At 46.9% G+C, this 24797-nt stretch overlaps 1 protein-coding gene across 1 annotated transcript in view; it reads left to right on the forward strand.

Moving 5' to 3' along the window:
- The window catches only part of LOC126282453 (zinc finger protein basonuclin-2-like), a 613154-nt gene that overhangs the window by 571412 nt on the left and 16945 nt on the right, over positions 1-24797 (forward strand). The window contains exon 5 of the mRNA XM_049982110.1: positions 18635-19041. Within this exon, the coding sequence (XP_049838067.1) occupies positions 18635-19041 (407 nt within the window). The remainder of the gene's footprint in view (positions 1-18634; positions 19042-24797) is intronic.

Here is a 24797-nt window from a genome sequence, read left to right on the forward strand (position 1 = left end):
CCGTGGTGAAAATGTTGAGATATAAACATGTAGACACGAAGAATAAAGACGTAGAATGTTGATAACACTTGTTTTATTGACAAAGCTTTCCGAGTTTTCGTATAGAAAATTGGGAGGCATCACTTTTCAGTACGCTCTTGTACAAAGAGAATTAGGTCTCACACGATCGTTGTTTGTGGAATCCGTGTTGGTTCCTACAGAGGGGAATGTATAAAACTTATTCTAAATTTATACAGCATGCTGACTTCAAAAATGTAGGGTTGTAGTTCTCTGTGTGTGTGTTCGACGAACCATTTTTTGAAGACGGGAATAAGCTGCACATTTTTTAATCACTACGAATGCTGCACTTCTCATGCAAGCTAGAGTAGATTGCTACTAGAGGAGGAGCAAGCTATTTCTCGTACGCTATGTAGAACCTTACATTGATTCCGTCAGGTACCGTGGCCTTTCCTCTGTAGAGCGATTTTACACGATTTTACGCCCTAAAGTCGCTTATACGATACTTGTCATTTTAACGTTCATGTGTCGGTTTAAAGGAAAATTCGCAGTACGGTCTGACTGAAAGAGTTTCGGACAAAGCAATTTACTATTTCGGCATTCTCTCAGTCATTCTTGGTTTCGATACCCATATTGCCACTGAGAGTCTCGTCAGTTACCTTTGTTCCATTAACGAATTTAACACGAGACATAAAATTTTCTGAAACTTCCTGGCAGATTAAAACTGTGTGCCGGACCGAGACAACCGTGCAAGTGGTAGAGCACTTTACCGCAAAAGGCAAAGGTACCGAGTTCGAGTCGCGGTCCGACACACAGCTTTAATGTACCAGGAAGTTTCAGAAAAGTTTATCGCGAGAGGCAAAGCTCCCGAGTTCGAGTCTCGGTCCGGCACACAGTTCGAGTCTCGCTCCGGCACACAGTTTTAATCTGCCAGGAAGTCTAATATCAGCGCACACTCCGCTGCAGAGTGAAAATATCATTCTGGATAAACTTTTCTGTTTGATGGTATTTGTGCGGACCTTTCAAGGTGAAAGGACCACATAAAACTAATGATAGGTTAGGCAGATGTCGGATTGAGAATGATGGCAAGAATTCTCAGCAGGTGTTGTCCACCCTCGAAGGAGGCAGTGTACAAAACCATGCGGGACCAATACTTCGGCAGACGTCCTCAGTCTACAATCATTTCCAGGTCTGATTCACAAAACAGGGAGGATCCAAAGATGGACAGCGTGTTTCTTCACAGTTTGGCTTAAAAGCGGGGATGTATCACGGCGATGCCCATCCAGTTTTAGCGGCAGACGGTACAAGGGAGGCTCAGTGCGTTGCGGTGTGGTCTAATGTTAAAAATCTGGTACCGTACGTTTCTGGCAGAGATAAGCAAGATATTGGTTTCTGATACTCACATACATCCCTTGATAAGACCACGAAAAACACGGTAAGACGAGTTGTGGAGTATATATGTAGACGTAGTAGATGTTGATGTTCCAAGACAAGTGAAGAAAAACCTCCTCCGCCAAGTGTTTCGCATAATGACTACGTGGGTAAGATTAGAGGAATTAGGTCTTCTACTGTGTTGTTGCGATGCATCATCCGCGAGTGGAACAGAGGTATGGAAAAATTATTCTGGCTGAATATGTAGTACCGCCACATAGCTTACGCTTCTTAACAGAGTATTGGTGCAGTGTAGAAACGAAATAAACACCTCGAGATGGTAATCTAACACGTAAAGCATGGATATTGCAACAGCGAACTTAGGAGAAATAACAGGACACACGGATCGGACACGTAGAGAAATAGCGGTTGATCCTTGGTTCTCGGAGAAGTTGTGTAGTAGAAGTGATCCCAGCTGAGAAAAAAAGAGCCGTTTGTCTTTGTTGCTTTGGTGAGGTGTTGTGGGAGCGATTCTCGGCCTGATGCAAATAAGCTGTGAAGGTGCGCACGCTACGTTCGGCCAAGGACACCAGAGGGAAACTATGACTGCAAAAGCGGCCGTATCTATAACAACTAGATCCGGATTTGCAGGTGCACATCTGCGGCGCCCGGTTTTACGACCTGATGCGATTTGCATATCGCACGTGAGTCACCCGTCCCCTTGACATTTGCGGCCGGGCGGCCGGCCACGTCGCTCCGTGATCGCGCCGCAGCGCCGCTTCCTGTCATAAGACGGCCGCATTTCTCACGCCCGCTTCCGCTCCCACGACCCCCGTACTCGTTCGTTATTCCTTTTACCCTGGGATGTGCCGTGTACCGGCGGCCCTCTCTGATCCTCAGCCAGAAGGGAGAAAAAAACGAGTCCTTCATTTGAATCTGTAATTGAAATCTAATGGGCGTACCCGAAAATTGGAAATATGGCCGTTGCACCACGGTAGTGAGCGATCCCTAAACAAGGTGTATGAGAGGCTTCTGGATGCTCCAGGTGTTAAGGACCCCAGTGTAGGTAAGTGGCGGACGACAGGAGTTTCTGGTGAAAGTCTTTTCCTTACTTCATGACGTGTTAAGGAAGGAAACTACACTACTGGCCATAAACATTGTTACACCACGAAGATGACGTGCTACAGTCGCGAAATTTAACCGACAGGAAGAGGATGCTGTGGTATGCAAATGATCAGTTTTTCAGAGCAATCACACTACGTTGGCGCCGGTGGCGACACCTACAACGTGCTGACATGAGGAAAGTTTCCAACCGATTTCACATACACAAACAGCAGTTGACCGGCATTGCATGGTGAAACGCTGTTGTGATGCCTCGTGTAAAGAGGAAAAATGCGTACCATCACGTTTCCGGCTTTGATAAAGGTCGGATTGTAGCCTATCGCGATTGCGGTTTACCGTGTTGCGACATTGCTGCTCGCGTTGGTCGAGATCCAATGACTGTTAACAGAATATGGATTCGGTGGGTTCAAGAGGGTAATACGGAACGCCGTGGTGGATCCCAACGGTATCGTATCACTAGCAGTCGAGATGACAGGCATTTATCCCCATAGCTGTAAAAGATCATGCAGCCACGTCTCGATCCCTGAGTCAACAGATGGGTGCGTTTGCAATACAACAACCATCTGCACGAACAGTTCGACGACGTTTGCAGCAGCATGGACTATCAGCTCGGAGACCATGGCTGCGGTTACCCTTGACGCTGCGTCACAGACAGGAGAGCCTGCGATGGTGTACTCAACGACGAACCTGGGTGCACGAATGGCAAAACTTCATTTTTTAGGATGAATCCAGGTTCTGTATATAGCATTATGATGGTCGCATCCGTGTTTGGCCACATTGCGGTGAACGCACATTGGAAGCGTCTATTCGTCGTCGCCATACTGTCGTATCACCCGGCGTGATGTTATGGAGTGCCATTGGTTACACCTCCCGGTCATCTCTTGTTCGCATTGACAGCACTTTGAACAGTGGACGTTACATTTCAGATGTGTTATGAACCGTGGCTCAACCCTTCATTCGATCGCTGCGAAACCCTACATTTCAGCAGGATAATGCATGACCGTATGTTGCAGATCCTGTACGGGCCTTTCTGGATACAGAAAATGTTCGACTGCTGCCCTGGCCAGCACATTGTCCAGATCTCTCACCGATTGAAAACGACTGGTCAATGGTGGCCGAGCAACTGGCTCGACACAATACGCCAGTCACTACTCTTGATGAACTGTGGTATCCTGTTGAAGCTACATGGGCAGCTGTACCTGTACACGCCATCGAAGCTCTGTTTGACTCAGTGCCCAGGCATATCAAGGTCGCTATTACGGCCAGAGGTAGTAGGTCTGGGTACTGATTTCTCAGGATCTACGCACCGAAATTGCGTGAAAACGTAATCACATGTCAGTTCTAGTATAATATATTTGTCCAATGAATACCCGTTTATTATCTGCATTTCTTATTGGTGTAGCAATTTTAATGGCCAGTAGTGGACGTGACCGTTTAATTTGGCTAGCGATTTCGAGCGATTACAATGTATGAGAAACTAAGAAGGGTTCTCGTGACGTTTTCATTACATAACTATTCCAGGAATTGGATATATTTACATTTTCCGGTAATCCAAGATTATATATTTTCCGGCAAACCAACATTATACAAGACATTTAATTTCCACTCTTCATCTGGGACTTTTTGTCAGCAAATCTGTTTCAGTATTTCTTCTTCTAATTCATGTCTGAATTCCTTGTATCCATGTGGCCGGTGATCGTCCTCATTTCTTCCTTCCTGGAAGTTCTCATTCAACGTCCCGTTGTAGCTCTCTCCTCTGATATCCTTTCCGTTTATTCACATGATGTAAACTGTATTCATTCCCCAAAATGAGTACTGGCGCTTGTGATATCCATTTTTTTCCTGATAATTTCATGTCTGGCCCTTTTCCGTCCCGATGTCCCTGCAGACTCTCTCCAAAAATCCATGTCATTTTACATCAGTATTTTCTGAATTGAGATTTAGCTGTCCGTACTTCTGGTCCATATGTCATAATGATTGTAATACTTGTTCAAGACCCTTTCCTTTAGTTGTCATTATAATCTACTGATGCTGTAAACTGACATTTAATGTTACAGTAATGATCTTTCCTGCATTTCTTCTTGAATCAGTTTCTTTATGTTGTTTGCCGGCCAGGGTGGCCGAGCGGTTCTAGGTGCTACAGTCTGGAGCCGCGAGACCGCTACGGTCGCAGATTCGAATCGTGCTTCGAGCATGCGTGTGTGTGATGTCTTTAGGTTAGTTAGGTTTGAGTAGTTCTAAGTCTAGGGGACAGATGACCTCTGAAGTTAAGTCCCATAGTGCTCAGAGCCATTTGAACCTTATGTTGTTTACTACTTTGTGCCATTTTTAATCCGAGATATTTGTATTATTCAGAAAATGTAATAGTTCTCATAGCTTCTGCTGGTCTCAAATCTTGATTCGTTCCTCGTGTTACCACGTATTTCGTTTCACTCGTGTTGACCTGAAGCCCCATTTTTTTATAATCTTCTATTAATTTTCTGGTGATATATTCAATGTCTGTTTCTTTGTGTCAAAGTTAGCTTGCCATCAGAAAATTGTAATGAATAAGCGCTGATTAGCCAGAACATTATGACCACCGACTTACTATCGATATAAAATATACCAGCCGATAGTAGCGTCATATGACGAGGAATGACTGCTAGTCAGACAGACGAACGGTGCATGTGGTAGCAGTGAGCGCCCTGTCTGTGTGTCGAAACGGGAAGTGCTCAGAGGCATTTGAACAATCAGCTGGTCAAGCACTGCAGCACACCCTGTCGCTGCTCGATAGGTCCAGGAAGTCCCCCGACCTCTATGCTATAAAAATGTTGGGTAAAACACAACAGTAAACATCTGCGAAATTTGGGAGCTGTGCTGGATGTAAAATCAATGAATGGCTTCTGGAGCACACGGCACATCTAAAGAAACTTCCTCGCCATATGGAGCCATTTTAATGGCTAGAGATCATGTTATGTGGTATTAGTGTTTTTATCCAGGGTATATTTCACATGTGGTACTTGAGTAAAGCTCTGGGCTATCGGCATAGAAGTGGTATTTGCAGGAAGATGTAGTAACATTAGCAGATATTGTAGTGGGTAATCCACCCTAATCAGCCAATTGCTGTTGAGCAGGAAGGCTGGGCCACATAAGCAACATTCACAGTTTATAACAACAACACTTTTTCTTTGCCCAAATAAAATTTTATCTTTAAAATTCAAAATCCTTAGAAGCATGGTCAACCGCCCTATTCAGACAACTTTAATCTTTAACCAAGCATTAAGTGACTTGCAAGTTAATTAAATTCTATACGTAGTAGAGGTCCCAAAAGGAGACTACAATAGTGAGATAAAGTTTAGCCAATAATGGGTATCACGATTTTTTTTAACAACAGAGAATACCAACAGATACACCCCTTCGTGACACATTTTCAAAACAGGCGACGTCCAATTGGCACGGGCAAATTCAGGTAGCAGAAGGGGGGCCCACTGGACCCAGACCAGAAGCGACTCGACCCAGAACCCACAGGAAGCGGGCGAGCTGGACAGGGCGCCGCACACAGTACACTATAACACACAAATATTTTCTAAAATCCTTTACAGATCCAAGTCAGGGCCGCAGGACTCGATTCGGGTAATGTGGCCGAGTCCAGTTCCCACACTACAAGCCAGGTTCGGTCTTGCAAACACGTCAAACACACCACAGACTCTGCGTCGTGCCCCGGCCTGCTCAACCACGCTCGCCTCCCATTCTCACGCGCCGTGTGGCTCTCCGGCTGTCCCCTTTCTAGCCCCCACGCCCGTCACTGCCAAAAGCCACATCGAACGGCCGAGCCCAAAGACCACACAATGCAGACGCGATCGCTCAATCGATACGAGCCGGCACGGCTCAGATATCACACGTTCCTGGCTGCACGCCTGGCGCCTCCGTCCCGAGCAGCGGTGTGCTCGTCAGCCCGTCGCCGTGCCCTCGTCTCCGGCGCCAGCTCCTGCGCGACCTGCGGCAGGGTGCGACGTGGGCGGCTCAGGACCGGAGTCTACAGCCAGCCAGGCTAGCGCTACCGTGCCTCGTTAGCGGCCATTGTCGCTGCCGGCCGTGCTTAAGGGGCCGAGTCCGCGCCGCCTACACTGGCTGGCTCCTCTTCACCACCCTGAAGCGCCTTTGTCCGGAACCGGAGCAGCACTGGCGCCTGCAGCGGTTCTTTTCACCCACAGCTGTTAATCACTGCCACGATTAAGATCCCAGTCTTTCGTTACAAATCCCTATGTTTCAAACGTAATCTCTGTTCAGTGCGATGGCCCTACTCTGCCTTACAGGGAAGGACTGTATGTGCACATGGTACCGCTCTACTGGTCTACGTTGGAGCCAACGTTACGCTGCAACAATAACGTACCCTGATAAAAATGCTCTTAGCGCCTTTTTAAGAGACAGTCTTCACTCCTGCCGATCTGATCATCTAAGTGTAGAAAAGTTGTGGAATGTTTTCAAAGAGATAGTATCAACAGCAATTGAGAGATACATACCACATAAATTAATAAGTGATGGTACTGATCCCCCACGATACACAAAACGGGTCACATCGTTGTTGCAGAAGCAACGAAAAAAGCATGCCAAATTTAAAAGAACGTAAAATTCCCAAGAGTGGTAAAGTTTTTCAGAAGTTCGAAATGTAGCGCGTACTTCAATGCGAGATTCTTTCAATAACATCCACTACGAAACTCTGTCTCGAAATCTGGCTGAAAACCCAAAGAGATTCTCGTCATACATAAAGCACACCAGCGACAAGAGACAATCAATACCTTCACTGCGCGATAACAACGGTGAAGTCACTGATGACAGTGCCACTAAAGCAGAGCTATTAATCACGGTTTTCCGAAACTCCTTCACCAAAGAAGACGAAGTAACTATTCCTGAATTCCAATCAAGAACAACTGCCAAGATGAGAAATATAGAAGCAGATATCCTCGGTGTAACAAAGCAGCTTAAATCAGTTAATAAAGGCACGGCCTCCGGTCCAGATTGTATACAAGTCAGGTTCCTTTCAGAGTTTGCTGATAAAATAGCTCCATATATACAACCACTCGCTCACAGAAAGATACGTTCGTAAAGACCGGAAATTTTCTTAAGTCACACTAATACACAAAAAGGGAAGTAGGAGTAATCCGCTGAATTACAGGCCTATATCACTAACGTCGATTTGCAGTAGGGTTTTAGAACATATACTGTATTCGAACGTTATGAAGTACCTCGAAGAAAACGATTTATTGACATATACTCAGGATTCATAAAATATCGTTCTTGTGAAACACAACTACACTACTGGAAATTGAAATAAGAACACCGTGAATTCATTGTCCCACGAAGGGGAAACTTTATTGACACATTCCTGGGGTCAGATACATCACATGATCACACTGACAGAACCACAGGCACATAGACACAGGCAACAGAGCATGCACAATGTCGGCACTAGTACAGTGTATATCCACCTTTCGCAGCAATGCAGGCTGCTATTCTCCCATGGAGACGATCGTAGAGATGCTGGATGTAGTCCTGTGGAACGGCTTGCCATGCCATTTCCACCTGGCGCCTCAGTTGGACCAGCGTTCGTGCTGGACGTGCAGACCGCGTGAGACGACGCTTCATCCAGTCCCAAACATGCTCAATGGGGGACAGATCCGGAGATCTTGCTGGCCAGGGTAGTTGACTTACACCTTCTAGAGCACGTTGGGTGGCACGGGATACATGCGGACGTGCATTGTCCTGTTGGAACAGCAAGTTCCCTTGCCGGTCTAGGAATGGTAGAACGATGGGTTCGATGACGGTTTGGATGTACCGTGCACTATTCAGTGTCCCCTCGACGATCACGAGAGGTGTACGGCCAGTGTAGGAGATCGCTCCCCACACCATGATGCCGGGTGTTGGCCCTGTGTGCCTCGGTCGTATGCAGTCCTGATTGTGGCGCTCACCTGCACGGCGCCAAACACGTATACGACCATCATTGGCACCAAGGCAGAAGCGACTGTCATCGCTGAAGACGACACGTCTCCATTCACGCCTGTCGCGACACCACTAGAGGCGGGCTGCACGATGTTGGGGCGTGAGCGGAAGACGGCCTAACGGTGTGCGGGACCGTAGCCCAGCTTCATGGAGACGGTTGCGAATGGTCCTCGCCGATAGCTCAGGAGCAACAGTGTCCCTAATTTGCTGGGAAGTGGCGGTGCGGTCCCCTACGGCACTGCGTAGTATCCTACGGTCTTGGCGTGCATCCGTGCGTCGCTGCGGTCCGGTCCCAGGTCGACGGGCACGTGCACCTTCCGCCGACCACTGGCGACAACATCGATGTACTGTGGAGACCTCACGCCCCACGTGTTGAGCAATTCGGCGGTACGTCCACCCGGCCTCCCGCATGCCCACTATACGCCCTCGCTCAAAGTCCGTCAACTGCACATGCGGTTCACGTCCACGATGTCGCGGCATGCTACCAGTGTTAAAGACTGCGATGGAGCTCCGTATGCCACGGCAAACTGGCTGACACTGACGGCGGCGGTGCACAAATGCTGCGCAGCTAGCGGCATTCGACGGCCAACACTGCGGTTCTTGGTGTGGCCGCTGTGCCGTGCGTGTGATCATTGCTTGTACAGCCCTCCCGCAGTGTCCGGAGCAAGTATGGTGGGTCTGACACACCGGTGTCAGTGTGTTGTTTTTTCCATTTCCAGGAGTGTAGCTCTTTATACTCATGAACTAATAAGTGCTATCGACAGGGGGTCTCAAATTGATTCCACATTTTTAGATTTTCAGAAGGCTTTCGACACCGTTCCTCACAAGCGTCTTCTAATCAAACTGCGTACCTACAGAGTATCGCCTCAGTTGTACGGCTGGATTCGTGATTTCCTGTCAGAAAGGTCACAGTTCGCAGTAATAGACGAAAAGTCATCGAGTAAAACAGAAGTAATATGCGGCGTTCCCCAAGCAAGTGTTATAAACCCTCTGTTGTTCCTGATCTATATTAACGACACAGGAGACAATCTGAGTAGCCGTCTTAGATTGTTTGCAGATGATGCTGTCATTTACCGTCTTGTAAAGTCATCAGATGACCAGAACGACTTGCAAAATGATTTAGATAAGGCATCTGTATGGTGCTAAAAGTGACAATTCGCCCTGACTAAAGTGCGAAACACAAATCTGAGGGCTGTAAATTCAACTAAATACTTAGGGATTACAGTTGCGAATAACCTACATTCGAACGATTACATAGGTAATATTGTGGGTAGAGCAAACCAAAGACTGCGATTCATTGGCAGAAGACTTAGAAAGTGTAACAGGTCTACCAAAGAGACTCCTTACACTACGCTTGTCCGCCCTATTCTGGAGTATTGCTGTGCAGTGTGGGATCCGCATCAGGTGGGACTGACGAATGACATCGAAAAAGTACAAAGAAGGGCAGCTCTTTGTATTTTATCGCGAAATAGGGGAGATAGTGTCACAGACATGATACGTGAATTGGGGTGGCAATCATTAAAACAAAGGCGTTTTTCATTGCGACGGGATCGTCTCATGAAATTTCAATCACCAGTTTTCTCTTCCGATTGCGAAAACATTCTGTGTGCACCCATCTACTCAGGGAGAAATGATCATGACGATAAAATAAGAGAAATCAGGGCTCGCACTGAAAAATTTTAGTGCTCGTTTTTCCCGCGTGCCGTTCGAGAGTGGAACGGTAGACCGATAGCATGAAAGAGTTTCACTGAATACTCTGCCAGGCACTTTATTGTGAATAGCAGGGCAATCACGTAGATGTAGATGTAGATTATCCACATACCACTTCTCTCGGAGTTTATCCATCGTTGGGGCAAACAGATGGAAGTCAGAAGGTGCGAGATCCACGCTGTGGGTTGGTTGAAGAAGAACTGTTCAGTGGAGTTTTGTGATCTGCTCGCGGTTGCGCAGTCTTGTATGAGGCCATCCATTGCCACGGAGAAGGAGAATTGCGTTTGCGTTCTTGTGGTAACGAACACGCTGAAGTCGTATCTATGATTTCCTGAGGTCGGCAAAATATACTTTAGGGATGATCGTTATATCAAGAGGGAGGACATCAAATAAATAACCAATTCAGAGTCGCAGAAGAACGCTGCCATGATTTTATAGGCTAATGGTGAGGTGTGGACTTTTACTTCGGAGGAGAGGTGGCGTAGTGTCACTCTAAGGACTGGCATTATGTTTCCGGTTCGAAGTGATGAGCCCATGTTTCATCGCATGTGACGATGTTAGACAGAACAGTGTCACGATCAGCCTCGAACCGCGCAAGGAATACAGCACAGAAGCTCCTTCGTTGTTCTTTATGGTCGACTGTTAGGCGGCGAGAAAGCCAGCGGACTCACAGCTTTGAGTACCAGAAGTGGAGGGCGAGTGAGTCAGTACTACGTCCAGTGGGCAGAGGTGTTTGATTGTGATCTGTCGATCACCTCGAATGAGGGTGTCCGCACGTTCCAACACTGCAGGTGTCACAGGTTTGTGCGGCTGGCCGGCATGCGGGAGATCGGGCAGGTTTGCGCTATCTTGTTTGGATGATGGCCAACGACTCCCCGTGAATCTCTTCAGTGCCAGGTCTCCGTAGACATTCTTCAGGCGTCCATGAATACTTGCGATACTCTGGTTTTCCGCCAAAAGAAATTCTCCGACAACTCTCTGCTTCGTACGCATCTCTGTTAGAGACGCCATTTTGAAGGCTACTTACAGCGCCACCACTTGCCGGAACTTTGTCACTTGTGGCACAACAAATTCCGCATTTCTTCAATCGAAAATGGCCGCAAAAAGTGTGTTGCACTACTTACTGAACGCCCCTGTTAAGCAATTGAGACTGCTGAAGTTGCAGTCCTCTTATAAGGTCACTCGGGACTGGTGAATACTGAAGCCAGCGCCGCCTGACGGCCGAGCAGAAGCCTTCGGCGGCGTGGCGCGGCAAGCCGCTGGGCGCGCAGCTCCCCGGCATCCGGCGGCCCTTCTTTCCGGGATGAGGGCCGAGCCGCGATTCCCGGACGGAATAAGGAGGGAAAGAAGGGATTTGCCGCGGCCGCGGCGGCCGGAAGCCCGCTGCATTATGGAGCCGCCTACCTCCACCTCCGGCCAGCAACCTGCGCCGGTCTAGCCAGCCGCCCAGAGCACGTCCCCGAACGGATTTTCTTCCCCGCCTTAGCCGCCGCGTCTGGGGTCGCCCCTCTTCTCTTCAGTGCACCGCTCGAAACGTTCCCGTATTCCACGCCTCGCAGCTTCCGTGGCGTCGTGCAAACTCACGCTGCTGGCGGTGTGTAGTACACACAATATACATAAGTGACCTAGTAGATAATGTCAGAAGTTCCATGCGGCTTTTCGCGGATGATGCTGTAATATACAGAGAAGTTGCAGCATTAGAAAATTCCAGTGAAATGCAGGAAGATCAGCAGTGGATAGGCACTTGGTGCAGGGAGTGGCAACTGACCCTTAACATAGACAAATGTAATATATTGCGAATACTGTGGTGTGCGTACTGTAAGAGCTTCGGTACACACACCATCAGATTATTTGACTTGCCGCTCTAACGAAGTAGGCGAGTGTCAGCAATATGTCTCGTGGTCTTATCGTGCCGTGTTTACCTTCCGCCGTTAGGTCAGACGATAGAAATGCCACTCGCACGCTTAGAGTAGCAGATTGACAGTGACCAATTTTAAACAGAACTTGATTAATTTTCACACACAATAATAAAAAGCATAGACATTACGTAACTTGATTGTGGATGCAGTTTACAACTGACAATCTGAAGTTCCTTTGGTCTTGGTACGTTAATCTTATTCTCACATATCTCTGATACTTGACAAAGTGTCTATTCATTTATCTTCATGGCTATGTACAGGAATATAGTAATCTTATTAGGTACAGACTGAAACTTGACTGTGGACTGGTACAGACTAATGTAGACTGGTACAGACAGGTGCAGATAAATGCAGACTTGTACAGATTAATGCAGACTGACTAATCGGAGGTCTGTACACTCGTTATGATACCTCGTGCGTTCAGGTATCACTGCGCGAGTGTGATCCGCGAAAAGAGAAGGTTCTATGTTAGCAGCAATCTCATTGGCTGTGTTACATATTAATACGTGGATCGGCGGAAGCAGAATTTGGTCCGTCTCTAAGGCAGCGCCATCTCGTAGTGCGGAGACAGACGAGCGCTGCGCTTGCGCTGTTGTGCTTTGCGGGGCGCGCTCTAGTGGGAAAGTTGTGTACGCGCTGACTACGCAGAACTATGTACAGAACAAATGCATAGAAAGAAGGATCCTTTACTGTATGATTATATGATAGCGGAACAAACACTGGTAGCAGTTACTTCTGTAAAATATCAGGGAGTATGCGTACGGAACGATTTGAAATGGAATAATCATATAAAACTAATTGTTGGTAAGGCGGGTGCCAGGTTGAGATTCATTGGGAGAGTGCTTAGAAAATGTAGTCCATCAACAAAGGAGGTGGCTTACAAAACACTCGTTCAACCTATACACGAGTATTGCTCATCGGTGTGGGATCTGGACAAGGTCAGGTTGACAGAGGAGATAGAGAAGATCCAAAGAAGAGCGGCGCGTTTCGTCACAGGGTTATTTGGTAAGCGTGATAGCGTTACGGAGATGTTTAGCAAACTCAAGTGGCAGACTATGCAAGAGAGGCGCTCTGCATCGAGGTGTAGCTTGCTGTCCAGGTTTTGAGAGGGTGCGTTTCTGGATGAGGTATCGAATATATTGCTTCCCCCTACTTACACCTCCCGAGGTGATCACGAAACTTAAATTTACGGAGATTTGAGCGCGCACGGAGGCTTTCCGGCAGTCATTCTTCCCGCGAACCATACTCGACTGGAACAGGAAAGGGAGGTAATGCAGTTGGCACGTAAAGTGCTCTCTGCCACACACCGTTGGGTGGCTTGCGGAGTATAAATGTAGATGTAGATGAAGACACGAATTTCGAGACGTCGTGCTTAGTGGATTTAATTGGAAAATTTTACTGACAGTCCTGTGTTAATAACATGTTCTGGGCTATTATGCCGTGGTCGAATGGATTTCACCTTAAAACCCAACGTTTCGTCCCTGTCTTCGGAGGACACTTTCACACTCTGGCTCGCTGCTACTCCTGCAAAATTGCGCTTCTGCGTGCTTCCACACAGTCGTGTGACGTCACATGTTTTGAATACGCGATCGGAATTGGTCATTGTAGACTGGCGTAGTTCGCTGTTGCTATCACCCCATGGCCGGCCGTTGTGGCGGAGCGGTTCTAGGCGGCACAGTGTGGAACCGCGAGACCGCTACGGTCGCTGGTTCGAATCCTGCCTCGGGCATGGATGTGTGTGATGTCCTTAGGTTAGTTAGGTTTAAGTAGTTCTACGTTCTAGGGGACTGATGACCTCAGAAGTTAAGTCACATAGTGTTCAGAGCCATTTGAACCATTTATCACCCCATGGTGGAAGACTGGGACTGAGATTTTTCCACAGACCATGACCACCAGCAGCGTATGTCGGCCCCACTTAATGCCACCCAAAAAAAGCAGAAAATCTTTGAAATCGCTTCTGAGATACCGTTTAGCAATCAGTTTGACTTGTTAGCTGAAATAGAAGAGTCACAACCAGTTTTTGAGAAAAGTAGAGAACACATGACTTGCAAGAAAAGTCAAGCAGAAAGAAGAGAGTCTTGCAAGTAGGGAGCAGTCACTGGAGGGGTGTAGACCAAATGCTGTAGGCGTAGCTGTGTGTTGAATACCAGGTAACAAGCATGGGTGAGAACTGACGCCAAACTTAGCCCTGTGCCGATACTTTGACTGATAGCGTCAGGTACCAATAGCAGGAAACGGCCTGGCTGGAAATGTAGAATTCTAGCATTAGAGGCGTCCTGGAGGAAACTGGAGCAGCAACAGCACACAACCGTGTCGAATCCGTAGAGGTTTTAGAGTGCCACGAAGAGACTTGCGTCAAAACGGCTGTCAGTCATGTACAGAAGGATCTGAGTGGATGGCTTTTAACTGAAACTAAGTCTCTTATGTGTGCTGTGCCTGTTGCTGTAATTTTGAAATGGGGATACTCAAATCATGGCCTGCACGTGAACAGGATGGGGGCGACGGATTGTCTCAGCACCTTCCAGAAAATGTAACGGGGCTACAAGCACGCACGATAAAATCCATGTGATTAGTGTCATAGTTAGGTTACAGACATACAGTTTTGAAAGACATTATAACAGAACAGGAACATAATATGTGTAACAGTTTCTAGAAAAGTAAAATTAATTTGTTTCATCAACACATTTCTAGGTCGAAAAACAAGATACACTCCTGGAAATTGAAATAAGAACACCGTGAATTCATTGTCCCAGGAAGGGGAAACTTTATTGACACATTCCTGGGGTCAGATACATCACATGATCACACTGACAGAACCACAGGCACTTAGAAACAGGCAACAGAGCATACACAATGTCGGCACTAGTACAGTGTATATCCACCTTTAGCAGCAATGCAGGCTGCTATTCTCCCATGGAGACGATCGTAGAGATGCTGGATGTAGTCCTGTGGAACGGCTTGCCATGCCATTTCCACCTGGCGCCTCAGTTGGACCAGCGTTCGTGCTGGACGTGCAGACCGCGTGAGATGACGCTTCATCCAGTCCCAAACATGCTCAATGGGGGACAGATCCGGAGATCTTGCTGGTTAGGGTGGTTGACTTACACCTTCTAGAGCACGTTGGGTGGCACGGGATACATGCGGAAGTGCATTGTCCTGTTGGAACAGCAAGTTCCCTTGCCGGTCTAGGAATGGTAGAACGATGGGTTCGATGACGGTTTGGATGTACCGTGCACTATTCAGTGTCCCCTCGACGATCACCAGAGGTGTACGGCCAGTGTAGGAGATCGCTCCCCACACCATGATGCCGGGTGTTGGCCCTGTGTGCCTCGGTCGTATGCAGTCCTGATTGGGGCGCTCACCTGCACGGCGCCAAACACGCATACGACCATCATTGGCACCAAGGCAGAAGCGACTCTCATTGCTGAAGGCGACACGTCTCCATTCGTCCCTCCATTCACGCCTGTCGCGACACCACTGGAGGCGGGCTGCACGATGTTGGGGCGTGAGCGGAAGACGGCCTAACGGTGTGCGGGACCGTAGCCCAGCTTCATGTAGACGGTTGCGAATGGTCCTCGCCGATATCCCAGGAGCAACAGTGTCCCTAATTTGCTGGGAAGTGGCGGTGCGGTCCCCTACGGCAATGTGTAGGATCCTACGGTCTTGGCGTGCATCCGTGGTGTCGCTGCGGTCCGGTCCCAGGTCGACGGGCACGTGCACCTTCCGCCGACCACTGGCGACAACATCGATGTACTGTGGAGACCTCACGCTCCACATGTTAAGCAATTCAGCGGTACGTCCACCCGGCCTCCCGCATGCCCGCTATACGCCCTCGCTCAAAGTCCGTCAACTGCACATACGGTTCACGTCCACGCTGTCGCGGCATGCTACCAGTGTTAAAGACTGCGATGGAGCTCCGTATGCCACGGCAAACTGGCTGACACTGACGGCGGCGGTGCACAAATGCTGCGCAGTTAGCGCCATTCGACGGCCAACACCGCGGTTCCTGGTGTGTCCGCTGTGCCGTGCGTGTGATCATTGCTTGTACAGCCCTCTCGCAGTGCCCGGAGCAAGTATGGTGGGTCTGACACATCGGTGTCAATGTGTTCTTTTTTCCATTTCCAGGAGTGTAGATGAGATTCTTATACGTCTAGAAGGTGTGGAAAATTCTGAAGTGATCGATGTTCTATGCCACTCTGAACACCATGTAACCACAGGCGTGCAGAAGTTAAATATGAGGCCTTATTGACTAGCATCATTTTTGTGTGGAGTGAGCAGGAAAAAGGATGAGTTGCGACATACGTAAAAGTGGAACATAAATCTAAAACTTTGAAACAAACAGTTTTTGTGCAGCTAAGAAGCTAGAATCTTGTGCTTGTGAGTCATTACTGTAGAATACTCCTCTGGTGATTGTTAGTCTATATAACTACTCTAGGAAACTTTCAGTTATTTATGAGAAATATAGATCCATTTCTGAGTTACCTGCCAGACAAGGAGGAACAATTAGTAGTTAGGGCGCTTAATCTAATTTCGGTGGTCCGTTTTCCAGTTCGTGTGTAACAATATATTAGGACTCCGACTGATAACTGTTTTATAGACAGTGGTCGGTCTGAAGCAATTAACGTATATCCAGATGCGAGTCAAGCATGCCAGAACATAAATGCTGATGCATCCATGCCTGCAGCCCGCGTTGACGTGTTTGACCACGGACGGCACATGTGTAAGGCGTGGTCAGAGCTCTGTTCTCTACAGTTTTGAGTGCATTATGTTGGAGCTAAGTGAATGCGAACGTGGACAAATTATTGGTGCTCCTATGGTAGATGCTTCTGTGAGCGAAAAGTCCGCATATCGGGAATTCGGAAAACATCACCCGCTGAAGCCGTCGACATACGACACGAGTTAGCTATAGCTGACGTTGCGTTTTACGAGTTTTGTGACGCCACTTCCTGCTATTTCACGTTGTGCAGCCATTTCGTCCAGCGAAACACAAAATAATTTCGGCGATATTTAAGAGCCGTGCCATGTATAATGGAACCAATAGGAAGCAAGAAGGCAATGTACGTCACAAGCAGAAAGCAGGACGCATACTGCATTTGTCGTGTTCAGTAGAGCCCATATTCTATGTGTGTTGATGTCATATGTTACACCCTATCAATATGTGCTGTATCTAAGCAACTAAATTAAACTCCGTCCTAACAGGCCTCTTAAGGCCCATCGATACTGAGCTACTGCCGTCTCATCCGCGGCCTATAAGTGTCACTGGATCAGGATATGGAGGGGCTTACCAAAAACGCTTGGCAAACCGTATGGTCACCCATCCAAGTGCTAGCCAAGCCCGACAGCGCTTAACTTCCGTGATCTGACGGGAATCGGTGATACCACGCCGGCAAGGCCGTTGGCGTATCTAAACAACAGCGCATTGAATTTCTCAAGAACTAATTGCAGTTGGTATGATTTGTTGTAATAAACGGACTGGAAGCTTCATATTATGGTTAAAGAATTTTTGTACTTAGTTATATTCGCGTTATAACTCCCTTGTTATGAGAGTAAGCCGTTTTAAGCAACGACACATTGAAGATCAATGAAAATATGTTGTTATCGGTAGGATTGGTTATAATTAAATATCAGTTAACAACTTTTGGCGGTGATAAGAACTTTTAGAATAGTATAGCATCAAATACAAGGTCGACAGTAGTTGTGCCACAGTATAGCATACTTGGTTGAGACGCAACGCTGCGGAACCGAGGTTAGGTTGGTGGAGAGTATACGTTCTGCTACACACAAAGTAAGTTATCATTTTCACGTTTTCTAGATAATTGAGGGTCTTTCCTGTGATAGTAACAGAAATAGCTTCTGTAGTAATGGACGTTACGTAAACATAAGCCAGCTCTCTGTCAGGAGTGAGTTTGTTCGATTTGGTGACATTTTATTAGCTGATGTCCTCACTGAGTGAACATACATTTTTCGCTTTCGTCGTATTACATGTTCACTGATGTAAAGCCGAACAGAGGAAGGTTCTGCCCAGTTTTTTACCTTCGATCAAGAAGCCCACATCGACTACTTAGTGCTCATGTGGTACCCACGTGTTACATGGAATTATACTTTTGAACTAGTTCAGGAAAAAGAGTTTAGTAAATTTGTGCATCAGTTTTTATGTACCACATTCCTGTGGGTATGAGTCGTATAAATTTGAGTAAATCTTTTTATCATTCGATGAAAGAAAAAAAGGGAACTGATATTTCAAGTGTTATAGTCCCAATCAAGCACGTCCTAGGGCAAAGAACCCACAAGGGCCATAACATTAGGCATGGTACGATTTTGTGTTTTTCGTGTTTCCAAACCCCTGTATAGTACCCATGTTCCCTTAGCCACGTGACAGGGCCACTTACCTGTCACCCCGCACTCAGCGAGTGCCTCCCGCGTGATGGCGAGTGAGCCACCTGCAGGCCACGTGCAGAGCGTCAGGCGGGAAACGAACGCCGCTCGCGCGGGTTCTCCACGACGATACGGTGCTCCAGCAGTGACGTTGCTTGCAGGAGACGCACGGCGCGACGCTGGAGCGCTGGCACATCTGCAGCGCCGAGGAGGAGCCGCTGGTGCTGCGCCAGTTCCTGCGCTTCGGCGAGACGCGCGCCATCGCGCTGCAGCTGCTGGCCGCCGCCGCAGCCGCCGCCTCGGCGCCGCCTCCGCCACCCCCGCCGCCCCCGCAGCGCCGGCCCCCGGGCCGCCCCCGCCGGCCCAGCCCGCCGTCGCGGCCGCCGCTGACGCCGCCCCACCCGGCTGGCGCGCCACCGCTGCACAGGTTCAGCTTCCTCAAGCTGCCGCCTCCGCCGCCCCCGCAACTGCATCCGCCCCCGCCCGTGGTCTCCAGCAGCAGCTCGAACGGACCACTGCCGAGGTCACCGCCGGGGGCCAGCTCCGTGAGCGTCTCACCACTCAATAGGTATTACCAAAATATTTTCTCCAGACACTGCTACACAGTTTTTATATGTAAAACAAACAAACAAACAAATGACGCCACTCCAAAAACTTATCCGAATGGGACGGAAATCGCTAGATGTGATGTACAGTCGTCGACAAAACGAGCGAGACCGGTCGCCTTTGCGTTATGCTGATCCACACAGCTTTGAAGTCTGTAACACAGCATAACAGGCGAGGCGACGAAGTGCTACCAACATACTATGCACAGGCGTGAAATTGAAAAACTATCCGCATTTGTCAGACTGTTTTTAATCATGTGTAAGACTATATTAATGCTGATTAGTGTGTTAAACACAACAAGTAAATATAAGGCATAAATGAAAGAAGAAACGCTGATTAGTATGAACTGTACTAATAAAAATGAATTTCAGCTTGTCGAGATAAAACAACTGTTTTAGTAAGACAAAGTACCCCACATCGTTACGAATTAGCTAAGTACTACGAGCATTCGGCCACGAAACTGTCTGTCCCATCGTTCAGACCAGTCACACTGGATTACCGTTTCTGACCTACTATGAAAGTGTGCAAATTTAGCAAAGCGTGAAGATTCATAACGAAATTTTGTTAAAATCCTCCGTTGCCGCAATTAATTCAATTCAGTTATTGACAGAAGCGGAAAAAGCAGGCAGTAACAAGTGTGAAATTCTACAAGAGTTTCATACTGACATCCACACACGGCGCTGGTTCAGAATAAAGGTAGCAATAAAAAGCATTGGGGGCGCGAGAATTTCTTAAAATGGCTTTACTGGTAGTCTATATGCCTCCATCTAGATTAGAACCGATAACAAACCAGACCTCATTTGCATTAGCTAACACCTTTCACCAAACTAGCAGACAACCCACGCAAACAGCCCTCTGTTATTACACCAGACATGAATAAGCCGGCAATTTCGCAATGAAAATGTCAAAATGATCGGCAGTTTCTGTTGCATAGATCTTTCTTGACTCAAAAAAATGACTCAAAAAAATGAATTTTATACCTTTATGTCAGCGCTCATGTGACGATCATTCGGGATGTTTATCGAAATAACAAAATACTGTTATCATCTAGTAAATTTAGTATAATAATTCTGCACCACCCCAGGAAATAAACGGCGACATAGCTGCCAAACATATTCTACATTGTTTCGAATTCTCCATTAGACTCACCACAGCCAGAAAACGTTAATTATTCGTTCTTAAGCTAGCTAGCAATGGTAATGCCCTCACTTCTAAAACGCGGTGGCATTAACACTGGGATGTGAATTATCACTTGAATAGGCAAATGGATTTTATTCGCATTCCTGTAAATGTGATTTGGATCGAAAGCGTAGCTAGGATTAATATGCTGATGTATCGACTGCAACTATAACATTTCGAATAAAGACTGGGTTAATTATTCATTCGTCACCTAAATCGGTAAAAATGGAACCCTACTAGGCTGACTTTCTTGACCAGCTATATGTCTGCCCAACCATAGAAACCTGTTTATCTCGAGTACGGGCAGACATAATAAACTGAAATGTGTCGCACTTCCTGCGACATACGGTTCCTTGGTGGTGTAAAAAAGTGAGCTTCTATGTCAACGCAATCTAAAGATACGGCCGTTTATGTAAAGAAAATTTACGTGAAAGGTCAAAAAATAGCTCTAAGAACTATGCGACCATCTGCTTAAGTCATCAGTCCCTAGACCTGGAACTACTTAAAGCTACACATCCACGCCGGAGGTAGGATTCCAACGTGCGACTGAAGCAGCCGCACTGTTCGTCACTGAAGCGCGTAGAACCGCTCGGCCACCGCAGCTGCTGATACCCTTTTCACCATTAACATAATTTCGTTCTGAATCTTCACGCATTGCTAAATTTGCACACTTTCATGGTAGGTCAGAAACGGTAATCCAGTGTGACTGGTCTGAACGATGACATAGACCGTTTCGTGGCCGAATGCGCGTAATATTTTGCTAATTCGTAACGATGTCGTGTACTTTGTCTTACTAAAGCAGTTATGTTATCTCGATAAGCTGGAATTCATTTTCATTAGTACAGTTCACACTAATTAGAGTTTCTTCTTTCATTTATATCATATATTTACGTGTTGTGTTTAACACACTATTCGGCGTTAATACAGTCTTACACATGATTGAAAACAGTCTGACAAAGTTCGGATAGTGTTTCAATTTCACGCCTGTGCATAGCATGTTGGTAGCACTTCGTCGCCTTGCCTGTTACGCTGTGTAGCAGGCTTCAAAGCTGTGCGGTTCAGCATAACGAAAAGGCGAGGGGTCTCGCTTGTTTTGTCGACGACTGTACATATGAATAAAAACAAATGATTACAATTTCAGAAAAACTGGATGATTTATTCAAGAGAAAGAGCTCCAAAAAGTGACCAAATCAATAATGCGTTGGTCCACCTCTGGCCCTTATGCAAGTTTTTGGGCTTCGCATTGAATGATAGAGTTGTTGGATGTCCTCCTCAGTGATATCACTGTTATATCGTCTGAATTCCGCAGTGGTTGGAGGGCCTTGCCCATAATGCTCCAAACGTTCTCAATTCGGGAGAGACCCGGCGAACTTGCTGGCTAACGTAGGGGTTGGCAAGCACTAAAAGAGGCAGTAGAAACACTCGTCATACATGGGCTGCCGTTATCTTGCTTAAATGCAATCTCATGACGGCTTGCAATGAAGGGCAACAAAACTGGACGTATAATATTGGTGACGTTTCACTGTACTGTAGGGGTACCGCGGATGACGACCAAGGGAGTCCTGCTATGAAATTAAATGGCGCAACGTCACTCATGGCTGTCGGGCCGTGTGGCTGCTGAGAGACAGGTTGGTGCCCCACCGCTTTCCAGGGCGTCTCCAGACGCGTCTTCGCCGGCCACAGGAGCTCAGTTATAAGCGGGACTCATAATTGAAAACAGTGCTGCTCCAGTCGATGAGATTGAAGGTCGAATGTGCCCGACACCATTGCAAATGGACTTGTTAGCGTACAGCAATAACTGCTAGTTGGCTCAAGAAGCTCAGCCTCCTTTCTGTGAGCCATGGTCATTGAAGCACCAGTTGCACGTCGGATCGATTTAAATGATGAACCTGGAGAACTGAGTGCTCGGTCACCCCGTTCGTCGGTCTCTCTAGGTGGATCACTTCTTTCTTAACGTTGGGTTTAGCCGTGGTCCACTCATTCCTGCCAACATCGTCGAACAGTGGCATCGCTTCTACTCTGATGTCGATCGATTCGCCAAATACTCCAACCGACTTCTCTGAGAACAGCTACACGTCCTGTGTCAAATGCTGGCATCCGAGTATGTTGTCACGCGCAGTTACTGTCCAACTGAGTACACTGAATGAAATTCCCAAAGACTTTGTGCCTTGGTACCGATATTTCCCCTATTTACTATCGTTGCCAGCTCCGCGGTGAAATTGCGCTTCACGTCACACTTTATCCTACGTTTTGCATTTTCCGTCGATACCTGTATGAATACCAGCTTCCAAGGATTTTTTTCTTCTCAGAGTGTATACACAAATTAACAAAAGTTTTACAGTACCTCTTTACTTCCAAATTCATCGAACATGAAAGTAAAACTAGCTCCGATCTTTGGGCATATATTCATCTCCAATGTGTCCAGATCACTAAATAAGAGAAAAAAAATAAAGCAAACATTTTGTGTAAAGTCAAAATTTAGTCCGTTTCCCGTTGGGAAGGGAGGGGTAAGGGGGTTCACAGCACTCCTGAGCAACATGAATGCTTGGTGGAACGTCTTCTTGTTTGGATGCAGGCTTGAATCCGTCGTGGAATACCATGTATGAAATCAGGAAGCCATTCCTGGTCCAGGTTGTTCCGTTCTTCAGCGGGGATGCTCATTGGGAGAGAGGGTGGGGGAGGGGCTTCGCAGCACTCCTGTGCAGCATTAATGTCTGGAGGAACGACCTCTTGTTCGGATGTAGGCTTGAAGCCGTCGTGGAATACCATCTATGAGGTCACCAGGCCAGCTCTGGTCCAAATTGTTCCACTCTTCAGCGGATTCTGCCTAAGCAGTGCAGTCCAAAAACAGGTAGTTTGAATGGATCCCACACATATTCGGTTGCGACCATGTCCGTCGGACAGTCAGACTACTCGATCCTGGTGATGGTAGCATGCTGAAGAAACGTTTTCAAGGCAACAACACGATAAGCAAGCTGGTTAGCATCCATCCAGCTGAAACTGTCACCAAAGTGTTTGCGACAGGTTGCAGAATCTCTTTCTCGTACTGTAGAGCTGTGAGATTGCCCTCAACAACCACACAATACCCCATGTAATACCATCCCTGAACACCATTCCACTACCACCTTGTTGCACATGTGGAACACGGTATTGGAGGCGTTCGATGTTACCTTGTTGCTTCCAAACATGTTGTCTGCGATTATCAAGAGTACAAACAGATCCGAGTTTCACCCATAAACAACACCGACGCACAAACTGGGGTCATGATTTCTTCTTCATCTTTAACGGAATCCATGATGTTATGCTGTACGTTGTGGTGTCTCAACATTGTAGTCCGGAATGGATATTCCCATCGTGCAATAGTCTCTTAATAGTTGGATGAGATACGTGACATCCTGTAGCAGCCTCTTTGAACGCCAAATTTAGTTCTGAAGCACTCAGTCTACAGTTCCTTCAACTCAGAAGTCTTAGATATCGATCATCCTGATGACCGGTCAACTACAGACTGTCTGTACTTTGTAAGTCTCCGACACTGCCAATCAATTAAAACTGATTCCACGTCTGCATCGTATCAATCTGACTCTCGTGCACTCGTCGGACAACTTCCCTAGTTGACAAGCCTTCTGAGCGTAACGTGATGATGCTGACCCTTTTCAAATGGTTCGAATGGCTCTGAGCACTATGCGACTTAACTTATGAGGTCATTAGTCGCCTAGAACTTAGAACTAATTAAACCTAACTAACCTAAGGACGTCACACACATCCATGCCCGAGGCAGGATTCGAACCTGCTACCGTAGCGGTCACGCCGTTCCACACTGAAGCGCCTAGAACCGCTCTTCCACAGCGGCCGGCTACGTCGAATGATTCTGCTATAAAAATCGTAATGTAGTTGGAGGAGTCGGCCACCAGTAAATTCTTTAGGCTAGCAGAACGTTTAAAGTGAACCGAGTTGGTAGTTAAATTTTTTATGTCTCCTGGAAGATTATTGAAATTGTTTGTTCCTGGGTAATGGACTCCTTCCTGGACCACAGTAAGTGTCATCAATTTTAATGAAGTTTATTCTTACTTCTAGTACTGAGGTGTTGGTTTGAAGAAGGGATACATTGTTTATAAGCAATTTCATTGATACACTGACGCTACATGGAGTTCAAGAAACGGTCCCGGTCCTTTCATCAGATACATAATTGGTTTGCAGCTTCTGTCACAAGTACTCGTGTCTTTTCTTGACATGCGTTTCAACACTTAGTAAATACACTTGATGTTTGCTGAAAAATCTATTATGTAATAAGATATCAACCTATACACATTTATATCTTTGTTATAGTATGACATTAACTTTTTAAAATGAGAATATGTTTCAGAATTTTTTACTTGTTCGACGCTCTTGAGTATCATCTCATTCAAGAACGATGGAAGCACCAATACTATATCTCTTAGCTTGTAAATCTATACTAAGTAGTTTTTATTTTTATGGCACGTTCTATATAAGTAATGTCGTGGATCTTGTGGTGTTGCCCACCACTTCCACCAGCAAAAG

Source organism: Schistocerca gregaria, chromosome 7 (assembly GCF_023897955.1).
Source record: "Schistocerca gregaria isolate iqSchGreg1 chromosome 7, iqSchGreg1.2, whole genome shotgun sequence".
Taxonomy (NCBI): domain Eukaryota; kingdom Metazoa; phylum Arthropoda; class Insecta; order Orthoptera; family Acrididae; genus Schistocerca; species Schistocerca gregaria.